Here is a 16654-nt window from a genome sequence, read left to right on the forward strand (position 1 = left end):
AATAAACCCAAACCTTCTTACACAGTTGTATTCTTTTGCAAAATACACCAGGAAATAAGACATCTACTCATACCTACTTATACATTTACTCATATCTACAAGTGCATGGGATTTCTGTGTTATTTACGTCGTCTAAAAGGGCCCGAGGCCTTGCCAGGAGCCTCCCGATTGTGCCAGTCTACTAGTGTGTGACGTCCATTTGAAGGGGGGGGGGGATCTGTCCAATAGAATGATTGAATTAAAGTGCACTTTGGTCCGGAGTGCTCTCTCTTTGCCACTTTGCACCATAACATGTCTTGTCCTAAAATAATTAGATTGAGGCCTTGGGTGGTGGAGTGGCCGGATCCTCAATGGTCAAAAGAAGGAATGGCTTTGAATGGAAGCCTCCCATCTTAAAAAAAACACTTTATTTCTTTACACTTGAGGTTTGTTGTCTTTTGTGACTATTATCCCCATTCACCATTTGCTTTCATGCAGCTGTGCCCCTCTTAAAAAAGTCTTTGTGCCGGCACCATGAATACAGGGAATGTGTCCATGGCAGGTAGCCCTTATTGCAAGTTAATCTCCTGAAAGAGCCTCATACAAGTACTTTTAAATTCTCCCCGAGCCACAGAGGGCTCATCATCAATCGAGCACTTCTCCCCTTTGTAGGGCTGATGAGTGTGGTGCCCGGCCGGTGACAATGGCTGCCAAGTGTGGCAAATAATCACCTTCTGGGGAAAACACTAGTAATTACTTCTAAACTGTTTGGGCTTCGGAGACAACTGCTATTGTGCAATCAAATGAAAGGCTCCCCCTTTAGAGAGCAGTGCTGTGATGGTTGCTCTCAATCTTTTTGTCATCTGTTTGTTTACAGAGATTTCTCTTTGCAGTTGCCCACTACAACCATGCTTTATCATATATGTGTGTGCGTGTGTGTGTTTTAGTTGTTTATGTGTGTCCACGCCTCACGCACTTCTACAGCTTTATTCCTGACCGGAGAAAGAACATACCGACATCCATCACGCTTACAAAGAGACACGTTGCATTGTGTATACTATAATGTTAAGAAGAGTCTCTTAATTTCCATTACACAGTTAAACAAGTGTAATGTTCCCTCCATTTCTATGTTAGCTATTGAGCACATTCCTGCATTCAACCAGACCTGTATTCATCCTCTATTGGGCTCTGAATAAGAATGACGGAAGAATGTCTTAGACTATTTCCATGAGCTGCACTGATGAGATAGTAGAGTTTTTGTTAATCAAGCATAAGTCTCATTTCTGTTACCACATGACATGTCCATTTTAACTCATTATGGGTGGGAGCACTACTGAAGAGCAGCAGTACGATTGAAAATACTAATTATATTATATTTAATTATAATTAAATTACAAATTTCAAAATGAATGTTGCAATATTATAAATGTTTATCCCTCTAGCTGAATTATTAAAATATTATGTATTGTATAAATACCTTCAAAAGAGTAAAGGATGCGTTAGACATGCTTTCACTTTTTTTTTTTGTATGATTTTCAGTAACACTAACAGGCAACTCTATCGCCACTTTGATGGCTCTAATCACCTCAATGCTTACTTAAAACTGTCATAGCTAAGAATGTATAACATCATGTTGATAATTTAGTTTCCACAAGAGCTTTAGTAAAAGATTTATCTTACCGGGTCGGGAGCAGGTAGATGAGCAGAGCAGCTTAGATAAACTCCTGGTCCCACAGTATGCCAACACTGAAAAATATCACAGCATTTATTAGTGATTAAGGTGCATGTAGTGAGGGTTTGGTTTGCTGGCACTGTCATATTCTATAACAAAATACATACCAGATCCACAACGCAAAATATTAGAAAATTGATATTTGTTAGTAAATCCTACTTCTGTTTTATTTACCTTATTTTCTACTAGGGCTGTCATGATATCAGATTTTCACTACACGATTATTGTGGCCAAAAGAATTCACGATAACATAACAATAATATTATCATGATCTCTATAGACAATTAGAAAATAATAATAATAATAAGGGTATTAGTCAAATTCATCTTTAACTTTGTTTATTGTGTGTTCTGTCTCTTTTTTGGCAAATGAATTACACTCAAGATATGAGTGTAGGGAGGAGGAGAGAGAGTCTTTCATCATAACTGTAGATATAAAATGATTAAAGAGGCGCTGGATTATTTAGCCTACACGATACTATTTAATGTGTATTATTAACATAATATCAATGTTTCATTTTTCAATATCACGGTTATTGTCATTTCGGCGACCCCTATTTTCTACATCAGTTCAAAGCATTAAGAAATATATTAGTTTGTGATGGTGAACACTGATCTTTTGTGACATTATCAGTTAAAAGTAGCCTATATGCCAGAGTTAATTAATACTTTAATGTAACTTGTTGGCCTTTTCTGTATACCGGTAATTATTTTACTTACTGATAATCAGAAAATTGTTGAAATTGTGACGGAGACACTAGGACATAATCTTTGTAATTTCTAAATCCGTTCCTATGACAGCAGAAAATGGTTCTGATATCATAAAACCTTAATTTTCCTTGCAATCTCATATAAATATCAAATAAAACACTGGTTCACTGCAAACATTACACCATATTCACATGTTTTATACAGTATGTGCATGTATGTGAGATATAGAGATTATCAATTAATACTGTCAAGAAATGCCATTACAAGGCAAAATGAGGTCTTAGGAATTGATTTCGCATTGATTTCACTGTTAAAGGCAGACGTACACAACACCAGCTTCACTTACCTCAGCTTCACTATTAGCTCATCTCGTCAGTTTGACACGGCCATGTGGGGCCTGACTGGAAAGGCAAGCAGGACTTCTCATGCTATAAAAAAAAAATTAAACACACAAATAAAATGTTTATATACTTTTTTTTTTTTTTTTTTTTTTTTACTTCATTCAATTTATCTTATAAGGCAGCAGATTCTGTTGCAAATTTGTAAAATTGATAATAAAACATGGTTTGTAAACATTAAAAAATATGTACACATTGCATTTTTAGTTAAGACACATAGAGGATAAACAGTGGGATTTACTCTCCTGCTCAAAATACACACTGTTAAATGGTAAATGGACATTTATATAGCACTGTTAAAGAAACATTTCCCAAATGTCTGGAAAAAAAAGATACCAAAACTGAACTAAACTGTGAGGAGTAGGTCCTGCTGTGTTAAAATACAGGAACGACAAAAAACATCTGTATATTACATCTTCAGCTGGAATCAGCCAAGAGAGAAAAAAGCTGTCTAATGATACCACTGTAAACTCAATGTACAGAATGCAGTATATGTGCATGTGTGTATGTGAATAGTATGTGTATATATGCAGTAATTTGCAGGTATATATACCAATGATAGTATTTTCAATTCAACTTATTCCTGTTATTTATAATTATTAGGTTAATCAATGTTAGTAATAGTATTTTATTCAGTCATAACACACGATACAATAAATATAAACAATTCAATTCGGCTGAAAAGGCACAGACAGAAGCATGATTTTATATATGCCTATCCTACATTCTTATCAATTTAAGCTACCCTCCAGGGTGGGTTATGTTTGATCTCATTTCTATTATCATATTGTTGTTTTATGTTGTGCCTTGGTCTAGCAGCAATAATCATGCATACTAATAGAGAAGCACACAGACTTAAGGCCCTTTCTCACCTGCAACAATGCCAGGTGTTGTTATCTGGGTACACAGTGGTGTTTTTTTTCTGACTGTTTATGCCAACTGCTGCATTGCTGACATATGCAGAGGGACAAAGATGGTTTGTGGTTGTGGAAGTGAATCCTTCACTCAAGCTCAAGTTGTCCTTAACTAAAACCCTTAAAGCTGAATGTTTGACCAGCAGAGGGCAGAAAACATTGAAACAAGCTGACAGATAGCCTTCAGTCAATAAACAGCAGAGTGACAGACTGTGTTATTACAGCATTTAGCTGGTGTAAGCAGTAAACATTTAAAATGACTAACATGTTAGCAAACAGCCTTTACTTTCACATCTAGCAGTCATGAAGCAACATTATCATTCATTTGGTGTCATGTTTTTAGCCACTTGACAAATCCCAGCCAACATAGTTATGTGGGCCCCACATGGGTTATGCTGGGGTTACCTGGGTACCAAGTGGGTATGGGCCCAAAATGGGCATCTTATCTGGGGCCCACTTGGATCAACTAAGTAGGTCCCACATGGGCTCCCCATGTGGGCTACCCGTGTAGATCCTAGTTGGGTCACTACTGGGAAATTAGTGCATGGGGCCAACATGGAAACTGTGGACAAACCCACTTACAACCCATATTTCAGGCCATGTAGTCCCCATGTAGTACCCACATAGAACTTAAACCTGGGGCCGAGATGGGTTTTGGTTTATGTTGCCCAGATTGGGCCCATATAACACCCAGTGTACTCCTGCATGAAACCCACAAGGGCAATTGGCACGGGGCCATTATGGAACCCACTGACAATCCCATATAGGGCCCATTTTTCAGCCCATTTACTACCCACATAGGCCCCACATACAAATGTTGGCTGGGATATAATGTTAGCTATGGCTCTGTTTTTTGTCTCCATCAACTCCTGAGATATCTGGATCATGCTGGATGTTAACATTAGCCTTTGTGTCCCCAGACATTGGGCTACTACTCTGCCATTTGGTGCTAGGCAGCTAGCTACCATAGCTAAAGCAGACTGAGTGAAAGATCATCTATGCTATCAGGCTAATATTGTCTCTCAGGTATCAATAGCTGATTTAAAGGTCCCATATTATGCTAATTTTCAGGTTCATACTTGTATTGTGCGTTTCTACTAGAACATGTTTACAAGCTTTAATGTTAAAAAAAACCTTTATTTTCTTCATACTGTCCGTCTGAATATACCTGTATTTACCCTCTGTCTTAAACGCTCTGTTTTAGTGCATTTCAACGGAATTGCAACAGAATTGCAACAGAATTGCGTTGCCTGGCAACAGCTTAGGTCCATGTGCACTTCTGTCAGCTAATGACATTCACACACACTGCAACAGGAAATAAACTGGGACACATTTAGAATGTTTACATTTAAAACCGTGTGATGATCTAAATATTGTATATTTGTGACCTCACAAATGGACAGAAATCCTAACGACTTGTTTCAAACGCACAATTTCTGAATACGGGCTGTGTGTATTTCTCCGTATATTGAGCGCTTCGATACTTTCACAGTATTTATATAAAGCACTTAAACCTGCTTTATAATATAAAAGACATGAAAATCTCACTTTTTACAATATGGGACCTTTAAGGGAGTGGCTAACAGACAATTGTTTGCTAACATATCAGCCATGACATTTTTATTTGGCAATATGTCAGGGCTGTTTATCTATCAGCTTGTATGTAGTGGCCAAAAATCACAAAATGCTGAAATTCAAAACGGCCAACATGCTAGCAAACAATTTCCAGTAGCTAGCTATCTAGTACTTTCACATGCAGCAGACACAAAGCAACGTTAGCTAATTTGGAGCCCCTTTCTGGCCACTTGACGAATGTAAATTCAACATTTACTCACCTTTTACCTCTGTTTTTGTCTCTGTCCCCTCCAAATGAGGAAAAAATATCTGTCTGCTGGATACCAGTTGCTGTGTTGCCATGCCATTTTGCTGCTTTCTTGATACCAGTAGCAAGGGGAGCTGTTCTCAGCAAACTCTAGGCTGCTTACTGTCCACTGAACCAAACAGCAGACACACATTGTTAGTTATGAAAGAAAGAGCAGGGTAAACACTTAGAGATTTCTCTCAAGAGCAGGTCATTTTTAGGCAATAGGCAGTAAACACAGGTGTAATTGATAAAAATTGATTAGGGTCCCAATCTATTCAGTGAGCCAGCATGCACAGTACCAGCTGGCTCTGGCCCACCTAATTGAAACAGGACCATAATTAATGTTATTAAATACACCTGTGTTCACCTTGCAATGACATGACAAAAGGGGCTGCTGTGAAAGGCCCTATTGCTTTCACATCAAGCAGCATGTTAGGGCTTTATATCTATCTATATAAACATGTTTTGTATATTTTCTTCATCCGAGTGGCCAAAAATAAGAAAAAATTAACTAGAGCACCTGGGGAAATTTTACTAGTGCTGCACACAGCTGCAATCAGCTTATCACAATACATGACCGACAAGACATTACAGTATTATACCAAAGAAGCAGTAGAAAATCATGTCAAATATTACACATTCCCTGAGAAAAAAAGATATAAATATATAAATAGGCATTAAAAAACAGGAGATAATTGTAAAAGCCATAATACTTCCTGTGAACCACAAAAACTAGGATTCACCTGTTCTCTGGCTGGCTCTGTAACGTTTCCCTGAGCCAGCAAATGTAAAAGCTGTCAAAGTTAACGCGATAATGTGTTAACACAAAATTATTTTAACGCCACTATTTTCTTTAACGCATTAACGCAACTGATCTTTCGGAGGTTGTAGCAGAATCAGTTTTAAAGCTAGAGTGAAGATACTAGCATCATGTGAAAACTAGAAAACCTAAGGAATCCAGCTTGTCATGAAGGAGGCTAAATAACACCCCAAAGTTACGCTATGTTTTGGCAAAGAAAAACTGGCATGGTCATTTTCAAAGGGGTCCCTTGACCTCTGACCTCAAGATATGTGAATGTAAATGGGTTCTTTGGGTACCCACGAGTCTCCTCTTTACAGACATGCCCACTTTATGATAATCACATGCAGTTTGGGGCAAGTCATAGTCAAGTCAGCACACTGACACACTGACAGCTGTTGTTGCCTGTTGGGTTTGAGTTTGCCATGTTATGATTTGAGCGTATTTTCGTGCTAAATGCAGTACCTGTGAGGGTTTCTGGACAATATCTGTCATTGTTTTTGTATTGTTAAATGATTTCCATTAATAAATATATACATACATATGCATAAAGCAAGTATATTTTTTCCCACCCCCATGTTGATAACAGTATGAAATACTTGACAAATTTCCCTTTAAGGTACATTTAGAACAGATAAAAAAAAAAGTGCAATTAATTTGCAATTAATCGCAATTAAGTATTTGAATCGATTGACAGCCCTAGCAAAAACTGATCTAATATTTTGTAAATACATCAGTGTCTTGATTTCAAACATTATCTGACTCTAAGACCTAAAATAAGTCCTGAAAAATATCATGGGGATCACTTGTTAAAATCTGAAGAATGAGAGGTAGAAGGTCCTCGTCCTCAAGGGAGCAGAGACTGCGATAAAAATGCCAATTCATGGAGGATAAACAGCTGGAGAGATAGATTTTAAGAAATTAAAAATAGCCACTTTAAATTATCTTTTTTTTCCAAGTTAGAAAATGGGAAATATGTCAGTGCAGTAAGATTTATGTCTAAATTAATTTGGGTCTTGAATAGATCTATAATGTAGTTTCTCTTTTGCTCTTCTTTAATAGACTCTTACATTATTAATTTGACAAAATTATACATTTACAATCATGCCAGTAAAGCCCCTATTAACTGAAAGATAAATGAAATGGAAAATAGACTCAGAGATCGACAGCAGGGGCAGAAAGAGAGAATAGGTCCTTCCTACTCATTGTGTGTTTGATTTTACTGGCCCGTAGGTGTCAGTGAGTGACAGTGAACGAGAGAGAATCTACATGACAGAGCTAAAGACAGAGAGATGGGGCACCTGAGGCCACTGTGAACACTGTACTAGCGGTCTAATAATCCCATGAGGCACTGGGCCTGTGGGTCTCCCTTTGAACCACAGTCCATTCAACAAAAGAACAGCGAAACATCTCCCCACCCCCCTTCTCAGTCACCAGCATTTCATTTGCAATCTAAATCTAAAACACAGGGTGCTCGAGACTCACATCAAAGAGCTTTTTGATAACTCGGTTAGAGCAAAGACTTGAAATAAAATGGCTAATTACGAGCGTTGATTAGTAGGCCACGTAAGCTGCAGACTAATTGGATTGCACAATGTAGTACTGCTTTTGTTTTCTGTGCATCTTAATGAAGTCTTTTTTGCTAGAAAGGCTGAAATGTTGAAGCTTTTTTTTTATGTTTCCATCAATAAGAATGGTGGCTTGTACAAATTTGTATATCATAGGAGAGAGGTTGTGGTTATTTGATCAAAACTGAGCTATCCACATATTCATAAACACTAAATGTGAACGCTTTTTTGTGTTAATAGAACCGTCAGAAGTTCCACATAAATACATTTGAGCTCAGTACAAAGGGCTCCTATTTATCTATTTAGTTATATTTACAACTAGAATGGCACTCAGAGAGCGCAGACCTCCACCAAGGTGCCTGACTGAAATTTATATTTCACTCACTCCGCCATCTCAGCAAAGATTTGCTTCATAAAGTAGACCTACTTAAGTTTTTCTGCTGGGCATGTGGGAACAGTTGGATAATCTAAGAGTTTGCCCAAATGTAATAAAATTAGATTATATTTCATTTAGTTTGCTAATTGCTCGATAATGTAACGAACTGGGACTGGGTTTGGTACTTTATAACAGAGAGAACATGCGACAGATGGATCTTTTTACAGGTTTATTTGGAAAGATAAAAAGTTAAAAAGGTAACATTACAAATAGAAAATGTGCAAACACGCTTCAAAAACAGATCACAGCTCACAGGTGGCGGTACCGTGAGGAGGTGGGCTTATTATTAACACGGTGTGTTTCCGTGTAACGTAACGGCGGATGCCTCTCTCATTCAGCAGCCTTGTGATGTCTGTATAACGTAACACTACGTTGTCTCTCATCCCGTCATCTACCGCTTTTTTCTTTCTCACCATGGATGGCCAGCAGCTCCTGCATCTCGATGTCTCGCATCACATCCACACACGTATCTCTCTGCTCGCAGAAGGAAGGCGGTTGGGTCACGCGTCATCAACGCGTCATCAGCTACACTGCGTATGTGTTATACCCTGTGGCCCTGTCTTATTGTGTTCTGGCTGATCGGAATCCTTAAAAAAATTCCTGAATATGGATCATGATCCGGATCGCCATCAAAATCTAATGGATTGTTCATTGTGCTACACCCCACCCCTCCAAAAGATTTCATTTAAATCCATCACGAACTTTTGGAGTAATCCTGCTAACAGACAGACAGACAGACAGAGAGACAGACAAACAAACCAACGCAGGTAAAAAAACATAACCTCCTTTAAGGCCCTTCGCCTTGGCAGTCAAGGTCTAGTTTTCAGCTTCATCCTGTCAGAGGTTGAATAATGACGCCTGAAGGAGTTGTAATAATGGATCACATGCAAAGGTTTGTGCAAATAAATGATTTGCTTTAAGTGTTTCCTAAATGGTTGTTGTATTGAAGTCTGGTAGCCTACATAACTGGTACAGTATAATAGCAAATGTATAATATCAAATATGAATTATCATCCGGCAACTAAAACAGGTAGTGTAATTCTGTCCTTTGTCTTCTGTCTATGTGAATCTTCAGGAGAACTGTTCAGAGACGTCGGCGCCCAGCAGAAAAGCTATGCTTCCGCCATTTTGGACTGAAAGTAACTACCGGATGCCAGTAAAACGTCCGCCTACAAAGTGCCGTACAAAAGTAAAACTAAGTTATTTCTATTCTATTGTCATAATCTTAATATCCCTACCGAAATGGCCTGTGTTGAACAATAATAATATTATAACTATGCATGCTATTATAACTATTTACATACTTATTTATTTATTAAACCTTTTGCCCAGCCGCTTCAGAGAAGCATAAAGTGACGTAAGCGACATAAATGAAAGTTAGAAACATCCAGCACACAGATATTGAGAGCAATCTCAAACTTTTTCATGTCAAGGACCTCCAAAATCGATGTCCAATAGACGACAGACCATGGATGTATAACAGGTTGTGTCCTGTGCTTTTGCCCTGCTTGTTAGTAAATAGCCTACAACTACATTAAATTCTGTTTATGTCATGCTACTAGCGCTACTAGCTACTGGCCGATAGCCAGTTGTTTGGGAACAGAGACATTAATACATCCACCACGGTACAGGCTTACAGCATACAGCCCATGGGTGCATTATAAGATAATAAAAGGGATAGATTACAGCCATTGTATCCATGATTACCTCCGCATACAGCTAGCAGGAATCTGGAAGAACTGGATGTGTCATATGAGGACAGGGCGGAGCAGTCCTGTGGGTCTGATGCACTTTCATTATGCCAAGGAAAATAACTCTGGATTCAGCTGTTAGTTCATTTTACAACTTTAAGGACATAACGATTTAAAAAGGGCTAATTAAACTATTGTACTGGGAAGTTGAGTTTCCTAAAAAAATATGATCCTCTGATTTATAGACGTCTCTTCATATATTCATGGCCATGGGCCCCGTTCAGACCTGGTATTAACATGCGTCCTCAGTGATCGGATCACAAGTGGACAGCTTTAAGTAAAGGTGTGAACGCACTCAAGATGCATTGAGATCAGATCTTTCAGACCACATTCAGAGGTCCCGCTGGGATCTCTGCGCTCCTCAGGTGAATAGACAGTCAGACGCGAGTGCTTGTCTGCCTTGTGGCATGGAAACGGCCTCTGTGCTCTACTGTATCCTGTCGATACAACTGTATTGTATTAAAATATATCTTATCTATAGGCTACATAGTCTACAAACTATCAGACTAGGCATGCAAAATGCATTATTATCATATTGTCAGAGACGTGTCCGTGTTTTTGTTCCACTGCTTTGCATGGAGCTGATACCCGCCCACCTGCCCGCCCGCTCTCATCCCGCTGTTGCCTGGCAAAGGTAGCGGTGCTGGCGTCTCGGAGGTCCCCAGGGACCATCGGTACAATAACTTTTTATTTTGATGTTAATAAATTGTACCCAAAATCACGAATAAGTAGGATATTACTACTGACTTTCCTGTAATATTATGTCACATTGTCTGCTGTATTGGCCGTGTGTTTACGGCGTGTTTATTTGCATATAGAGCGGGAAAGTGAGATCGGATCACAGGTGACCACTCAAGACGCATGTAGAAACGCATTCTAATGTCAGATTTGAACAGACGTACTTAAAGCTATCCACTTGTGATCCGATCACTGAGGACGCATGTTAATACCAAATCTGAACCTTCATACATCCATGGTCTGAACAGGGCCATGGATTCATTAGCGTTTTCATTCCAAAATTTACGGCAGCGCTATAGAAGTGCCATCTAGCGGCAATTGTCAAAAAAGCACCAGAGTTTCCTCTCTTTGCTTCTATTCTTTTTGTTTTGGGGCGGCTGTGGCTCAGAAGGTGGAGCAGGTCGTCCACTAATTGGAAGGTCGATGGTTCGAGCCCCTTCTGCTCCTTAACCCTCCCGAAAGCATAGCCGTCGGTGTGTGAATGAGTATTTCGATTACATCCTGATGGGCAAGTTGGCACCTTGCATGGCAGCCTCTTCCATGTGTGTGTGAATGTGTGAATGCTGACGTGTAGCGGTCGGAAGAGTAGAAAAGCACTATATAAATGCAAGTCCATTTACCATTTACAACACTCCCAGGTGTCCCCTACCAACTGGGATGTTAAAACACTGATACTTAAAGGGACTGTTTGTAACTTCTTACACGTATAAATCATCTGGGTCGGTGTCCCATGCGTGCTCACATATGCGTGTGTGCGTGCATGCGCGCACACTACACACTGCAAAAGACTTCGTAGCTCTGAGAATATCTAGTGAATGTACAGTGGACGTTTGTGCAGAAATAAATGCTGCAGCTCCTCCAGACCAACAGAGGTTTCCCGTGTCTTGTGAAGTGACGGTGCTCCGCAGCGAGAAACGTTATCGTCTCCGACCGGTTGTCGGTGTCTTCCTCTGACCGCGATCGGGAGGCTGAAGCAGGAAAAGCCAACACTAGGATCAGCACTGATTCATGGAGAGACCTTCGCCTGGTCAGCTAACATTGCTGCCAAAGAGGTGTTTTGAGCGATGCTCGTTCATGTCTATTTAGAGCGAGCAAGCGTGTGCCCGACGCTGACTTTCGTTGACTTAACTGCCACAGGTGTTGCTGTTAACAAGCATTTCTGATTCTTACAAACAGTCCCTTTAATATTATAAACCTGGTGCTCTGCAGAGATGCTTGCAATGGAGGTTGTCCTATTTTGTTTTCCCACTGACAGCCATCCAATTAGATGAAGATCACATAAACAGCCACCTGATTGAATCACTTGTTGTTGAGGATATCTGTGAGACTGGCTGATTGAAGGCAGGCTAAATGGAAAATCAGGCTTTTTATTGTAGGGAGCAAAAGACTAAATTAAAGACTGATTTGTTGTGAACTGATTTCTATAGTGATCCATATAAACAGGGCTGTGATTACATGTTGCTGAAATAAATAAATAATAATAAACCCTCATTTGATGTTTTTCTTCTACATTACACTAGAAAATGACAGATGTAACACAATGAAAAACGGTGATAACGGTTGTATCTTTCTGAGTCCAGCATGTATTACTAAGTGTCAGACAGCATCATCGTGCACATTCACAACAAAAGAGAAGCAGAGGATGGGAGGGATGGAGGGGGTCTGTGGTGATGAGCTCCTCCAGCTCCAGCTCCAGCTCCAGCGGGGGGATGATTTCAGTGCAGGTGTCCTTTTTTCTGACACCTCGGAGACAAGACCGTAAGACCGTAAGTAGCCTAAAGACTGTTTGAGGAGGAATCAAAGCTGATCAAATAATAATAAATGTCTGATCTGCCATGAAATCCGAAAAGGAGCAGCGAAGGAAGAGATCCGCTCGTCTGGATGAGAGAGACCCCCGCTGGGTGAAGACACGCAGCGTATGTTAGCTGAGCCGTGAAAGCTCGCTGCCATTGACTGGTGTTGAGGAGGAGAGGAGGAGAGGAGGAGAGGAGAGAGGATGGAGATGGGCGCAAAAACGGTGAAACACGAGCGCGGCGGAGTGAGCAGCATCCTCTCGCACAAGGCGTCGCATCACTGATCATTTCGAGGTATCATACATAATTTACAGATTAGCAATTTGTTGCCACTGTCTGGACATTGTCAGTCGATGCTGACAGGTTGAATGGTTGAGCATTTATTGTCGCCAGACGAAATTCCATTTTTTCACTCTGCAGATGTGTGGCTGCAAGAAGAACAGAGCAGGGCCTGGTGAAGGGATCATAATCAGTGATCACGATGAACAGCAAATGTTAATAATCTCCAGCATCATGGATGAGTCTACTGCACTGTTTTCATAATGGATGGCATTTTTAGGATGATGAGTTTTGAATTCTGCACCTGAATAATTATTGATGTGAAAAGCAAACAAAACCTTTTCTCCCCCTGCTGATCAAGATGGGACTATAACCTGACTTTATGTCAACACCCTGCTGGATGTGAGGCGACACATGCAAACAATGCCAAGCTCTCAGGCGCCCGACGTGGGCGCCAATTTCACTGATGTTCCCTGGGAGCGTGGTTTCACCACTGGCTCGAACCAGAACCTGGTCTGGTCCTCCACCGCCAACAGCGTGGTGAAGATGGTGCTCATCTCCCTCATTGTGTGTGTGTCTTTGTTTGGGAACGTGGTGGTCCTGCTGGTATTCCAGAGGAAGCCTCAGCTCCTCCACGTAGCCAACCGCTTCGTCCTCAACCTCCTCTTGGCAGACCTGCTCCAGACCATATTAGTCATGCCCTTCGCCATCGCGGCCACCGTGCCGGGGGTTTGGCCCCTGGATGCCCGACTGTGCCAGGCTCTGGTGGTGCTCATGCACCTTTTTGCGTTCGCCGGGGTCAACACCATCATAGTCGTCTCTGTGGATCGCTACCTGGCCATCATCCATCCTCTGTCCTATCCCACCCGCATGACCCCCCACCTGGGCACCAACCTGATCATCTGCACCTGGGTGCTCAGTTTCCTGCAGAGCACGCCTCCCCTCTACGGCTGGGGGGCCATTGACTTTGACCGCCATCACAACGTGTGCTCGGTGGTGTGGTCCTCGAGCCTGTCCTACTCCGCTGTGGTGTCCACCTTCTCCTTCTGGCTGCCTGTGCTCATCATGCTCGGATGTTACTGGATGGTGTTCAGGGCGGCTCGGAGGCAGAACGCACTTGTGCACCCCATACAGACACAATCCTACTCCCAGCCCTGGCCACAGGGGTCTAGCAGTCCACAGCGGCAACCCCATACCCAGCCCCAGCCTCAGACCCAGCAGGCCAGTTCACCTGATGGCCCCTACTCAGCCAGGTACCCTGTTCGAGTTAGGCACAGACGCTTCCACTACCACTGCAAGGCAGCTCGCGTAGTGTTCGTGATCATGGCCTCGTATATCCTCAGCATGGGACCTTACAGCATACTAAACACTATATCGATGAGTGCCAGAGCAGCTGTGCCCCCCTGGCTGTCCTCCCTCGCCCTCGTGCTCTTCTTTTTGCAGTGCTGCCTCCACCCGTATATTTATGGCTACATGCACCGCAGCGTGAGGAAGGAGTTCCTCGCACTACTCTGCGGGCTGTTCTGCAAGCAGGGCCGTCCCAGCCAGAGCTCCGCCGTGGAGAGCTGCTTCACAACCACAGAGGGACGTTTCGGCGCCCACAATCACCTGCCCAGCCTGACCGCTCGAGTCTTCCCTCTGCGGACTTGGGAAGAGTGCACAACGTCCTCCTCTCCCACTTTTGAAAGGAAGTCAAGGGACAGCCGTAAAGACACCACCTCCACCAGCGTGAGCTCTGAGAGGGAGCTCACGGTCCACAGCAAACCAAGCACATAAAACTGCCTTGAGGATTCATCGGGATAGTACATTATTCAGTGTGTTCACACATAAGCTGTTATGCCTTCTTGACAACAGGGTCATTCATTCGGAAGTTGCTGGCATTAGGAATAGTGGTAGTTGATCACCAACATAGTGATCTTTTGCTATTTTCTCATGAGCCTAATTAAATGATGAACTTGAGGTTGCATATCTCTTGAAAAAATGACATGATCCATTCATTGTTGCATTATGAATGTATAATAGACTGGCTGTGTGAAAGAAATCCTAAACAATGATCATTACTTTATTCTCATTTGGTCAAACTTTGAGAAATACATTGTTTTTTTTAGGGTTTATATGTAAATGTAGTATTATGAGTTATCAGGTGTCAGATAGCAGCTGTTATTTATGTATTTTTATGTTGGATTATGTTTTGAATCTACAAACCATTGTTAGTATTTTTTTAAATGAATGCAATTATTGAACTAGCTACTTTTACATAAACTGTGCATTTAAAGGTACAGTGTGTAGGATTTGGCGACATCTAGTGGCGTAGTTGCAGATTGCAACCAACTGAGTACCCCTCCGCTCACGCTTCCCTTTACAAAACTGCGATAACGTGAGCCGCCGAGTGCCAAATCGTGGTAACACCGTTCGCCTCGCTCAGAGGCCATCCTTACCATAATAACACTGCTTTAGGAGCAACGGAAGTCAGTCTGGCGGTACCACGGTTTTGCACTCTGCGCTTCACGTTACTGCAGTTTCACAAGCGTGTCGGAGAACTACGGTGGCCTTCAGGTAATGTAAAAATGTGAAAGGCTCTCTCTAGAGCCAGTGTTTGTTTTGTCCGTTCTGAGTTACTGATACCCCCGAAATGTAACACACTGTTCCTTTAAATCAATCTAAATTTTAAAAAGATTCAAACTCAAGTAAAACCATGATCCCACATTTCATTTGTATTTTAAATTTTTGCCTGCAGGGGTATTATAAATGTTTGTTTTTTTAGCTAGATTTGCCATGTCGAGATGAAAATTGTTATGTTGGATCGAAGTGGTTTGCCCTAATCATGGGCCATAGATGTCTCTGATGAGGCACTGATCTGCAGTATCTGCACAACTACTATACTCCTTTAAACGTTCTGTGTGTCGTCTTCTCTGCCTGAGGGCACAGGGCGTACTGTCCTTGTGTTAGTGCAAGCATTCTTTGCCTGCTACTAAGGAACTCAGGGTATGTTGTTAACAATGGGTAGTCTCTGTTCTTAGATCTTGTAGAGCAAGTTAGTGAACATATGCGTGTTTACGTCCCGGTCGCAGTAACTGTTCTTAGTCTCGAAGCGCCTTTTGAGTCAATGAGTAGAATAGTGATTAATTGTGCTTGCTGGTGACCGAACACACAAGAGTGGGTGACTCCCGCCACGTTGTCTTAGCCTCTTTGTTCCTTTAACTCAACCAAGGTGGGAAATCTGCATCTTACTGCAGCGTGCCACTGTGTATTTGGACTCAGTATTTGTTGCCTTTGTAATGTCAGCCTTTCTTTGAGGAAGCACAGTCTTTTTATTGAGCATAGAGAGCAGGGTATGATAAAAACACAACTCCAGTGGACTCCTTGCACCAGTTATTTAGCGTAGGCTGCATGCCGCAAGATCTTATGTAACAGATTTCTTATATTCCACTGAATACATGTAGATTTGTAAAGATACCTCCTGATACAGTAATTGTAATGGAAACACCTGTGTGCTGAAAGAGGAGTACTTGTGCTTGCAATGACTCATCTCAGAGAAAGGCAATCCATTGGGTTGATTGGGTAGATGATGTGTTGCCAAAGGATGTCACAGGTGCATCACAACTTTATGTGCATTATTTGAAACAAATTTGTTTTTGTAACCTTTTGGGAATGAGGATAAAAAACAATTCAGCCGAATGAGAAGGGTGCTCC

The 16654-nt window shown here is 41.5% G+C and overlaps 1 protein-coding gene and 1 long non-coding RNA gene across 2 annotated transcripts; one reads left to right on the top strand and one right to left on the bottom strand.

Annotated features, from left to right (window-relative positions):
• Window positions 1-1538: 1538 nt before the first annotated feature.
• LOC119494220 lies at window positions 1539-3885 on the bottom strand. Its single transcript, XR_005208150.1, has 3 exons — window positions 3692-3885; window positions 2768-2849; window positions 1539-1725 (listed from the first exon to the last, which is right to left on the bottom strand). It is a non-coding gene; the product is annotated as an uncharacterized LOC119494220 (long non-coding RNA).
• An 8555-nt stretch (window positions 3886-12440) lies between these two features.
• On the top strand, window positions 12441-15341 carry gpr101 (G protein-coupled receptor 101). Its single transcript, XM_037779321.1, has one exon. It carries the CDS (start codon window positions 13376-13378, stop codon window positions 14735-14737), a length of 1362 nt encoding a protein of 453 aa, XP_037635249.1. The 5' UTR covers window positions 12441-13375; the 3' UTR covers window positions 14738-15341.
• The last annotated feature ends 1313 nt before the right edge of the window (window positions 15342-16654 follow it).

The sequence above is a fragment of the Sebastes umbrosus genome, chromosome 9 (assembly GCF_015220745.1).
Source record: "Sebastes umbrosus isolate fSebUmb1 chromosome 9, fSebUmb1.pri, whole genome shotgun sequence".
Classification (NCBI taxonomy): domain Eukaryota; kingdom Metazoa; phylum Chordata; class Actinopteri; order Perciformes; family Sebastidae; genus Sebastes; species Sebastes umbrosus.